Below are 10,831 nucleotides of genomic sequence, written 5' to 3'. Positions count from 1 at the left end.
CTTTTGGGTGTCGTGGTGATGAAGTGACGTGCTCAAATTCCCATTCTGCAGCTAATTTTCGGAACTCAACTCCGGAGAATTGGGGTCCATTGTCTGAAATGACCCTATCTGTCTGGCCATAGCGGGCAAACTGAGCCTTGCAGCGTTTGATCGTTGTCTCTGCTGAGAGGTCGGGGAGGAGGTCAATCTCCCAAAAGTCTGAGTAATTGATCGACTACCAGCAGAAAGTCTTTGCCACTGTGCTGGAAGAGATCTAGACTTAGGAATGCATCGGTAGCTCGTGGGACATCATCGTCTCTGTCTGTTGCTCAATGGCATATTCATTGCAGATTGTGCATTTACTGACATAGTCTTTGATTTCACTCTGCATTCCTGGACAATACAGTGTGTCACGTGCTTGTCTGTAACAGGCCTCACCTCCTGTGTGACTTGAGTGCACGCGCACTAACATCTCAGGGCGCAGAGACCGGGGAATAACGACTCTCTGACCCTTGAATATTACTCCGTTTTGAACACTGAGCTCCTCTTTGACTGGCCAATATTCTCTGACGGCTAAAGCAGTTTCTTCTTTGCAGTCGGGCCAGCCCATCAGAATCACAGACCTCAATGCCTGGAGTTGCTCGTCCCTGTCTGTGTGCTGTCTGATTTCTATAAGGCGCTGGTCCGTAACATTGAGGTAGTCAGCCTGGTTGATGTGTTCAACATCCACTTGCTCTGTTTGTAAGCTGCACACTGCGTGTTGTTCATGCATGGAGCGTGTGTGAGTGCCTGATGCAGTAGCCCTGCTGAGTGTGTCACTCACATACATCTCTGGCCCTGGCTTATACACCACCTTGAGGTTGTAGTTTTGTAGAGCCAGTAGCATGCTCTGCAGTCGTTTCGGGGCATTCAGAAGAGGCTTGCTGAATATAGCAATAAGGGGCTTGTGATCTGTCTCTGCGATAATATTGTCGTGCCCATACAAGTAGTGGTGGAAGCATTGGCATGCAAACACAATGCTGAGGCACTCCTTCTCTATCTGGGCATAGTTCTGCTCTGTTGGGGTGAGTGCCCTAGAGGCGAATGCCACAGGCTGGCCCTCCTGCATGAGGCAACACCCAAGTCCATACTGGCTTGAGTCACTGAATCGTGACAGGTTTTGACACATTGTAGTATCGCAGTACAGGTGTCTGGGTGCCCAGTTGTTTTATTCCCTCACCGCTGCGTCATGTTTTGGGAGCCAATGCCAGATGGTGTCCTTGTCCATGAGCCTCCTTAGTGGCTCACACACTTCAGAGAGCCGCGGTAGGAACTTGGCCAGGTAGGTGACGAATCCGACGAAGCGCTGCACTCCCTTCACGTCAGATGGGTGGGACATTTTCAAGACAGCCTTCACTTTTTCAGGATCCGCCTTCAATCTGGTGGAGGACAAGATGTGCCCATGAAAGTGGACCTCTGGCACTTTAAACTGAAGCTTTTTTATGCTTAGCCTTAGCTTGACCTGTCTGCATCTGACCATCAGGGCCAAGTAATTAACATTTACCAACAGATGGCATCACTGTGCCATCTTACACCCATAACAGTGACGGTAAAAACATGACTTCTCAAGACAGAGTTTGAAACATTCTTAACCAATGGGCACTACATCAACATATGCTAATATTTATCACAACGGGTGATTGTATTGAGAATTCACTTCCTGGAACATTGGTGCCCTATTGCCCCCTCCCTGCCCTAGAAAGATGTTACGTTTCTGGGGGCTCCCCCTCCGCTGGGCGGGGGCAATAGGTAGACCAGGGTGGCCCCGCCCCGACTCGAATAAAATAGGGAGTGGGGTGTCTCGCTTTCTTTACCATCTCTGGAAATCTTCCGTCTGCACACTTCCATCTTCTCTGCTTCAGCAATTCTCTGCTGCAAGTGAAGGGACGTGTGCGTGAATGCAGGAGTGAAATATCAATGGCCGGCTTGAAACTTATTAATACACTTGAGATGAAGGAACTACCGAGAACGAAGAAACTAATATGAGTTAAAACGTCAAATATCAAACGAATGGGCTGCTAAGGATCTCCAGTAAGTTGCATTCTGAAGCAATCTAGCTAGCAACTCGCCTAATTAAGCTAACTTGCAAAGGTTGCCAACTCTGGCAAGCTAACCCAGGTAGTTAGCTCGCTACTGATCCTGTAGTTAGCTAACATGACAGCCATGAACATTAGCCAAACATGATAGCCATGATGAGTTCGCGCCATGTACGATATAGCTGAGATTCATAGCGAACGTTACGTTTGTTAGGATGTATTGTAGCCATACTTTATTACAAGATGGCTAGCTAGTTGAGCTGTTATGTATGGAGTTAGCTTATCCTTTTGCTGAAGTGCCGCCGCAATGGCTTCAAGTTTGTATGGTAACTGGTTAGCTAGCTAACGTTAGTCAACCAATTAATTGGCTAATCTGACCTAGCTACGGATGACCAGGTTTATTTGGAGACGTCACACTATCTACAGTCGGCTCATTTCCATTACACAGCAGCACTGACCAAACGTTAGCTCTCTGCTAGCATAACTAGCTAGCTAGATAGGCCAACTTGCTAACGAAGTGAAGACGTCATCAGTAACGTCACATGAGACCAGTATGTTAACGTTTATTAGATGGCTAGCTACGTGGTTTAAAATATATAGTTTTAGCAAGGAAAACAATCAAATCAAAGTGAACCACTTCTACTTAGCTAACTATACTAGTTGACAAATTCATGCTAGATAAGACTGAAAAATGTCACTAGATGACTCTGAAACATGTTTTTCTGCGTTATTGCAGGTGGTGACTGAGTTTGTGTATCTGAGACCTCAGGCCATCCACAAGACTTGTTGAGCGGGTCAGGATGCCCATTCCTCCCCCTCCCCCTCCACCCCCTGGAGGCCCCCCTCCACCCCCAACCTTCAGCCAGGTAAGATCTTATTCAAGTATGCGAAGTGTCACCTGGAGGCAAAATGTTTCCTGTGGAACTGTGTGGATCTAATAGTGAACTGTATCTGTCAAACAAATTATAGGGACATATTTAATAGTATGAGCCATGATGTAGGCCTAGCGCCAGTGTAGTTTACATGAATTAGTTGTAACCAACTTGACAACTCTGATCCCTTTTTCACTGGTATTGTGAAGCTGAATTTTGACCTTTTTCAGAGTGCACACTACTGAAATCTGAAATAAGCTCTCCTCGTGGCCTGTGATTGTAGGTGCTATCCTTTCCCTGCCAAGCCCAATCAGAGGTTGTATCTCAAATGGCACCCTATTCGCTGTAATAGTGCACTGCTTTTGACCAGGGCCCATAGGGCTCTGGTCAAAAGTAGTGCACTATTTAATGAATAGGGTGCCATTCGGGATGTACCGGAGTGCTTCTGGTGATTAGCGCAGCTCGCTCATGTAATCATCCTCCAAAAAAATAACACATGAAGTAATTCACATAATGAGCAGTGGACCGACCAGGCCTCTGCAGACGGGGCTGCATAACGATATGGATTTATGCAATGGACAACTAATTAATGACTTGATGTAAAGGACTCACAAAATATAAATCTTATAAAAATGTATTGTGCTGTAGCCCCTCAAGGACACGTTCTACCCGGCTAATTCTTACACCAACTGTGACATGGCTTCCTGCAAGCTGTTACCTGTCAGGCTATATATAATCTCTGCTAGTTACACCAAGTCTATGGGCCAACTGGCCCCTCCCCATCCCAATTTCGAAAGACTCCTGTGAAATCGTGATTTGTCCAAAGCACCCAAACTAATGCTGCTCGTTATCATACACATCCCATTGTATCATGACAGATCTACTGTACCGTTTTATGTAGTCTGTCCATGAGAAATTAGGTTATGTAATCAGGTCTGTTCTACGGTAACATAAAGTGTGCTATGCTGAGCTAACTAGAGGACACGCGCTCTCTCTTCCCCTCCCCTTGCAGGCCAAAACCACCCCACCTAAGCTCAAAGGAGATGAGGCCAAAGGCAGAGGAGCCCTGCTCGGTGACATCCACAAAGGGGCCAAGCTGAAGAAGGTCGGCGTGGTAAATGACAGGAGCGCACCCATCTTAGAAAGTAAGGCCACAGCGCACCGCTAAGGTTCACCCTTGTCTCAGATCTACTATTCTGGTGGTGTTCTACTGACTAATCTGATTGGATGGAAGTAAGAAGCACAGAACTGATGATGCTAGGGTACTGCATGGAGCACACACTCTGGGGGGGGTGGGGGGTCAATGCTTATTTCACAGGAGTGGAATGGGAGACCATGAGGGTAATTATACATACAATAGGTTACTATTGTAATGCATGTCATTTAACCTTGTTTTCTTCCTTGTCCAGAGCCTAAAGGAGATGGTGTTAGTAATGTAGGCGGAGGAGGCTCGTCAGGGGTCATTCAGCCGATGGGTGGTCTTTTCCAGGCAGGTGTGCCTAAATTGCGACCAGTCGGCAAGTATTTAATGTCTTAACTGTTTTTACTAATGGTGTCTCTTACAAAGATTTCCAAAAACAATCTGGACCGCTGAATGAGTGGTCTGTCAAAAGTTTGGGAGCGAGCTTCTTTGTCAAAGCACGATTGCAATTGGTTGAAAAATGAGCACTGGTCTTTGACTGCTTAGACGGGGCAGAAGGTCAGGTTTCAGTGTTGTCAGAGGGCAGGGCTGAAGGAGATTTTCTGATTCACAATAATGAGTTCCCTAACCTGCACGTCTGCATTAGTCTTAGATTTCATCATATGAAAGGCCTTACCCTCTGTCAGGGGAGAGAATATTAGAAAAATGGATTATGATGAATAAAACAACCAACAACAATACATTTCTGTTCTGTAGTAACTCTGGACTGAAATGTCCTAATGTTTCTCTGTTCATGTATAAATTCATCTTCATATTTATATATATATATATTTTTTTGGTGCAGATGGTTCGGTTGGCAGGTCAGCCCTGACGCCTCCTGGCGGGCGCCCCGCTGCTCCTCGTCCCCCCGGACCCCCTGTTCGCCAGGACAACACAGACTGCTCAGCCCTACAGGCCTCTCCCCCGGAGCACTCCCGATCCCAGAGGCCCTCCCTCCCCGACCTCTCCCGCCCCCTCAGCGGAGGCAGCCCTAACAGTGGCATGAAGCACAGCTCCTCCGCCCCTCCACCTCCTCCCCCTTTCTCTCGCCGGGGCAACGCACCCCCTGCCCCGACTCAGAAGGCGCCACCACCCGCCCCCTCCTACAACCGGGAGAAGCCCCTCCCTCCCACGCCAGGACAGAGGGGGACTTCCCCGGTGCCGACCCGCAACAGTGCCCCTCCACCCCCTTCTCCCAACAACAACCGGCGGCCCCTGACGTCAGGGGGCTCCTCTGCATCCTCCTCTTCCTCCTCTCTGGGTCCTCCCCCGTACCGCCAGCCCATGACCAACGGCCCCTCCAGCCCGGTTAACGAATCCGCCCCGGAGCTACCTCAGAGACACAACTCCCTCAGCAAGAAGCCGTCGCCCGGACCTGGACACACTCCAACCCGTGGGCAAGCGCCACCCCCGCCTCCCTCCCCCTCTCCGCCAGGCGGCCGCCCACCCCCTCCAGTCCGTGAGCCCCCCGGTAGAGGAGCAGGTATGTTGCTACTAGTGCTCTTCTTGTTCCTCTACCTGTAATGGAGCTGGGTTAGGGACAGTCCCATTTCAAGTCCATTAAGTTCTAAATATTTTTCTCCCTGTGCTGTGTCACAATTCTTGTTTTGCCTCGATCTCCTCTTGTCAATCACCTACCATAATGTGAGGCGAGGAGAGGTGATTGTTTATTAGTGTAGACATTTTAAACGAGTGTAGAAGAAGTAGTGTGGCAAGGCGTGGCGCTACAGTCAGGAAGGTGGCGTGTCTTGACAGGCCTACAGTGTTTTTCTAGCGTTCCTGTCTTGCTGTTGTTTTGTAATGACTGATGGTTAGCCAGTGTGGCTGCTCTATTAGTCCTTAATGACCGTACCGTTTGTCTGTACAGCTCCACCCCCGCCTGGGTCGACTCAACGAAACGGTGGTCGGGATGCCCCCCCTCCACCACCCCCCTACAGAGGTAGCCCTTCAGAGCCTCATAGCCGTGGCAAGCCCCCCCCTCCTCCCTCCCGTACCCCTGCCGGACCCCCGCCCCCTCCCCCACCTATCCGCAATGGACACACCTCCATTTCCCGCTCCTTCGTAGGTGAGTCGTCTTCCCCATACTGCATCACCTGACCTCAAATTTGTTTTCCCTTTACATTGACTAACAAAATGAGAGTTGGTTATTGGAATGTATAATCTTCCTAACCTTCTCTCCCTTACAGATGACTTTGAGTCCAAGTATTCTTTCCACCCTCTGGATGACTTCCCTGCTCCAGAGGAGTACCGGCACTTTACCAAGATCTACCCCAGCAAAGCCAACAGAGGTGAGGGCTCACTTATCAGTGTGACGCAACATGCCAATAAGTAACGTACACACAGATTTTCTGGTGCAGAGTAAAAAAAAAAAAATACATGAAAGGAATATCAATATTTTCCCCGTAGGCATATAGTTTATTGTAACCGCTTTTCATTGTTTTGACTTTTGGCAGTGATGAGGGGAGCTCCTCCTGCACCACCTGTGGGAAGGTGAACACTGAGACTACGTCACTTCTAGTGTACAGGAGACAAGGGACACACACACACACACACAACTTTCTCACATGGAACCTACAGCATATAACATATACATGCTTCTCATTTGACAACATTTCACTTAAGCTCCATAACCATTCACTCACTCGCTCGCCCTTAAATTGCCCAGGAATTTTTTCTATGGCAGTCTCACTCCATTTGGAGGTGGAGTTTGGCAGCTTACTTATGCCATTCCCAGCCTGTGTCCGTGTGGGTGAACTTGCCCTGTTTTATCACAAAGGCATACTTACCCATTCATAGTGTTTCCAGGCTCGTGTGTGGATGGGGAACACTTTGACACCGGTATGAAAGACATTCATCTCCATACCACGTCAGAGTATGCACTGTGATGAGCCCACATCACGATGAAACGGGAGAACACCAGTCAGTCGTCTACCTGTAAGAAGAAACCAGTGACTCTACAGCCTGGTCCTAACAGCAGTGACTCTACAGCCTGGTCCTAACAGCAGTGACTCTACAGCCTGGTCCTAACAGCAGTGACTCTACAGCCTGGTCCTAACAGCAGTGACTCTACAGCCTGGTCCTAACAGCAGTGACTCTACAGCCTGGTCCTAACAGCAGTGACTCTACAGCCTGGTTCTAAGTGTCTAAAGGTGATTGACTTTTGGGGACCACTGTACCCCTTGCTGATGGAGGGAACTGCAACTGTTTGAAAGTTCTCTCAGGTATATGGTTTGTGGAACAGAGAACTGGAGAAGACGATAAGAGGTTCTTTCCAAAAGTGCCAACTGAGTCGGAACTGAACTGGGAACAGCTCATATTCCCCCCCCCCATCCTGTCTCCCTGCTGCAAGGCTGTCATGGGGTTCTCTTATGACTGGTTGGAATGATGGCCTGACAAAAGCAATAGTTCCATTCGTTCTCGGTGATGGTTGGCAGTAATCAACACCTGTGACAATCGTTGGTTTGTGGGAGAAGTCTTCCTGTTGAGAATGATATTGCACATGTATGGGATCTTGGCAGCAAGGAATCTCTCCCTCCCTGCTCTGCGCATGTTGTTTTTCTTTTTCAGTGTGTCTTGACAAAATGCATGAGGGTGAGCTTGTTAGTTGTCCTAAATGCAAAGCAGAATGTTATTATGCCTTTTAACACTAGTCTGGGTCACTGAAACCATTTCCCAACTAACTCATACGAACACTACAACCCTCACTAGCTTAAAAATGACAGAGCTTTTCAAATGCATCGCATGTTACAGGATGCTGCACCATTACATTGACACTAAAATACTTAACCTGAACCCAGGCAATGAGTCGGAAGCAGTCCAAGAATTTATTGTTCAAAATTGATGGGGGGGGGGATTATGTTGAGGGTTAAGTAACTGGATACAAACCTTATCCTGCTGATTTCATATGTTGATACCCATAATAGCCACTTGGTGGCAGTATTTTATGTTTTTCCATAGGGAGACGTGGGAGTTACATGCTTGTGATGCAGTACCCCTTCAATTTGTAATAAATAAAAACAGTTGTGTATTATGGATTTGGCCAGTGTTGAGCGAGAGGGCAGTGCAGATCTGTGTCTGTGTACCAATTTTGAGCTCTTCTGCTGAGGGTTGAATGGACAAACTAGTGATTTAACAGCCATGTTGTTCATCTCAGTCATAGTTGTCCACATTCTGTCTTTGAAAGAAATCTCCTTGATTTCCAGAATAACATTTATGTAATGTAGTCCCTACATTTTCTTTGCTTAATGCACTTGACCACAAGCCTGAAACAAATGCACATTGTTACACAAGGGAGTGAAACTTTAAGGCTGGTACCTGTGATTGGTTCCTATTGTTTGTTGTCAGGTTAGTCTTATTCCTCATTGTAAAACGGCCCTGCACCGTGACAGAACCCCCTTGAACCGTCACTCGCTGTTCTCTTTTTATTTCAACCCTTTGCTGGTCTTTTGCCTTATTATAAGCATTCGCTGTAAGTCAATTCAGGATTTGTAAAAAAAGAAAGCAAAGCTAAGTCATTAAGTGTATACACCTCATGGGTAATACGGTAGTCATAGCTATTATACTTTTTAATATGTATAAAGCTTGTAATATAGTGAATAAAACTGGGATAGATAACGGCAGGCTTTTGTCAGAAACCAGTGACTAACTGTTAGTATTTCCATATGTCTTTCTCTTGCCTTCTGTCGTTATTTAGATATTCCCTCTCTGTGTCAGAGGGCCTGTGTTGCCATTTTAACAGGAGCAGTATGCACTCACATTGAGAGAACCTCCTTGTTCATGTCTTCTCATCCCTCCATTTCATACTTAGCTTAATCCAGGCCCTGTTTCCTTCTGTACATTTCACCCTTTTGCGTCAGACATGTTGTACCAAATCAATTAAAATGTCACTGATGGAAACATGTCAACTTTTCCTGTCTCTGTCCAGTCCCTTGTCTGTTATTAGTGACATTATGCAATAATGTGCCACAGGCTTTGGTTAAAAGGATAGTTCACCCACATTACACAATTACATTTGTTTTCTTTAAGGGGGTAGATTGATGGAAGCTACAATGTAATTGTCTGCATAATTTAAAGAATGTTTCTTTTTATGTTCCCCAAATTGGTGTAAACTAATAGACAATAACACTTAGCTTTAACACTATATACACAAGTATGTGGAGACCCCGTCTAATTAGTGGCTTCGGCTATTTCAGCCACACCTAATATCGAGCGCACAGCCATGCAATCTCCAGACAAGCAGTAGAATGGCATACTGAAGAGCTCATAGGATGCCACCTTTCTGCCCTGCTAGAGCTGCCCCGGTCAACTAAGCTCTGTTATTGTGAAGTCGAAATGTCTAGGAGCAACAACGGCTCACCTGCGAACTGGTAGGCCACACAAGCTCACAGAACGGGACTGCCAAGTGCTGAAGCGCATAAAATAGTCTATACTCAGTTGCAACACTCACTACCGAGTTCCAAACTGACTCTGGAAGTAACGTCAGCACAAGAACTATCTGTCGAGAACATTGCTGAGGAGCCACACACAAGCTAAGATCACCATGCGCAATGCCAAGCGTCGGCTGGAGTGGTGTAAAGCTCGCCACCAATGGACTCTGGAGCAGTGGAAACACGTTCTCTGGAGCAGTGGAAACACGTTCTCTGGTGTGATGAAGCACGTTTCATCTGGCTGTCCGATGGACAAATCTGGGTTTGGCAGATGCCAGGAGAACGCTACCTGCACCAATGCATAGCGCCAACTAAAGTTTGGTGGAGGAGAAATAATGGTCTGGGGCTGTTTTTCATGGTTCAGGCTAGGCCCCTTAGTTCCAGTGAAGGGAAATCTTAACATTGTGCTTCTAACTTTGTGGGAACATTTTGGGGAAGGCCCTTAACCTTTTCAGCATGACAATGCCCCCGTGCACAAAGCGAGGTCCATACAGAAATGGTTTGTTGAGATCGGTGTGGAAGAACTTGGCTGGCCTGCACAGAGCCCTGACCTCAACCCAATCGAACACCTTTGGGATCAATTGGAACGCAGACTGCGAGCCAAGCCTAATCGCCCAACATCAATGCCTGACCTCACTAATGCTCTTGTGGCTGAATGGAAGCAAGTCCCCACAGCACGGTTCCAACATCCAGTGGAAAATCTTCTCAGAAGAGTGGAGGCAAAGGAGGCTCGACTTCATATTAATGCCAATGATTTTGGAATGAGATGTTCGACAAGCAGGTGTCTACATACTTTTGGTCATGTAGTGTACATACTATGTACAATTTATGAACACAATGTATTTTACATGAGTTATCTTATATTTAGTCCCACCCTTCAACCCCTCCCCATCTCTCTTAACACCATCCAGTTTTGATTTCTATTTTCCATATATTTTAACTGTGCTGTGATGTTTCACAAAAGTTGTGAACCTTTTCTATTCTCATAGTTTCTACAGATTGTAAATTTAAAGAAACATTTTAGCTAAAGGTATTATTAATCGATTGACTATGACTTTTCAAATCACCCAGCAGTGCTATTTTCAGAGTTCCCTCCATGTAAATTTTGCAATTCTTCAGCCATTTTTGAACCGGTGTCCAAAAACAAGGTACATATGGACAGTACCAAAACAACTGATCGAATGATTCTGTCTCTGCAGCTAAATCTGCAGAGCTGGGATGGTTGTATCCCCCATAATACAGTGCATTCAGAAAGTGTTCAGACCCCCTTGATTTCCCCCCACATTTTGTTACGTTAAA

At 46.7% G+C, this 10,831-nt stretch overlaps 1 protein-coding gene across 2 annotated transcripts; it reads left to right on the top strand.

Annotated features, from left to right (window-relative positions):
* Positions 1-1,795: 1,795 nt before the first annotated feature.
* LOC139564930 (WAS/WASL-interacting protein family member 2-like) lies at positions 1,796-9,010 on the top strand. Of its 2 annotated transcripts, XM_071384856.1 has the most exons (9): positions 1,796-2,049; positions 2,791-2,920; positions 3,939-4,071; positions 4,336-4,443; positions 4,912-5,589; positions 5,974-6,171; positions 6,293-6,394; positions 6,560-6,596; positions 6,912-9,010. In XM_071384856.1, the coding sequence occupies exons 2-9, from the start codon at positions 2,855-2,857 to the stop codon at positions 6,937-6,939; spliced, it is 1,350 nt and encodes a 449-aa protein (XP_071240957.1). In that variant the 5' UTR covers positions 1,796-2,049; positions 2,791-2,854; the 3' UTR covers positions 6,940-9,010. The 2 variants fall into 2 exon arrangements, with proteins under 2 accessions (XP_071240957.1, XP_071240959.1); XM_071384858.1 differs by having other exon boundaries at positions 1,798-2,049; positions 6,560-9,010.
* The last annotated feature ends 1,821 nt before the right edge of the window (positions 9,011-10,831 follow it).

This window comes from Salvelinus alpinus, chromosome 36 (assembly GCF_045679555.1).
Source record: "Salvelinus alpinus chromosome 36, SLU_Salpinus.1, whole genome shotgun sequence".
Lineage (NCBI taxonomy): Eukaryota > Metazoa > Chordata > Actinopteri > Salmoniformes > Salmonidae > Salvelinus > Salvelinus alpinus.
This window is presented reverse-complemented; position numbering and strand designations above follow the sequence as displayed.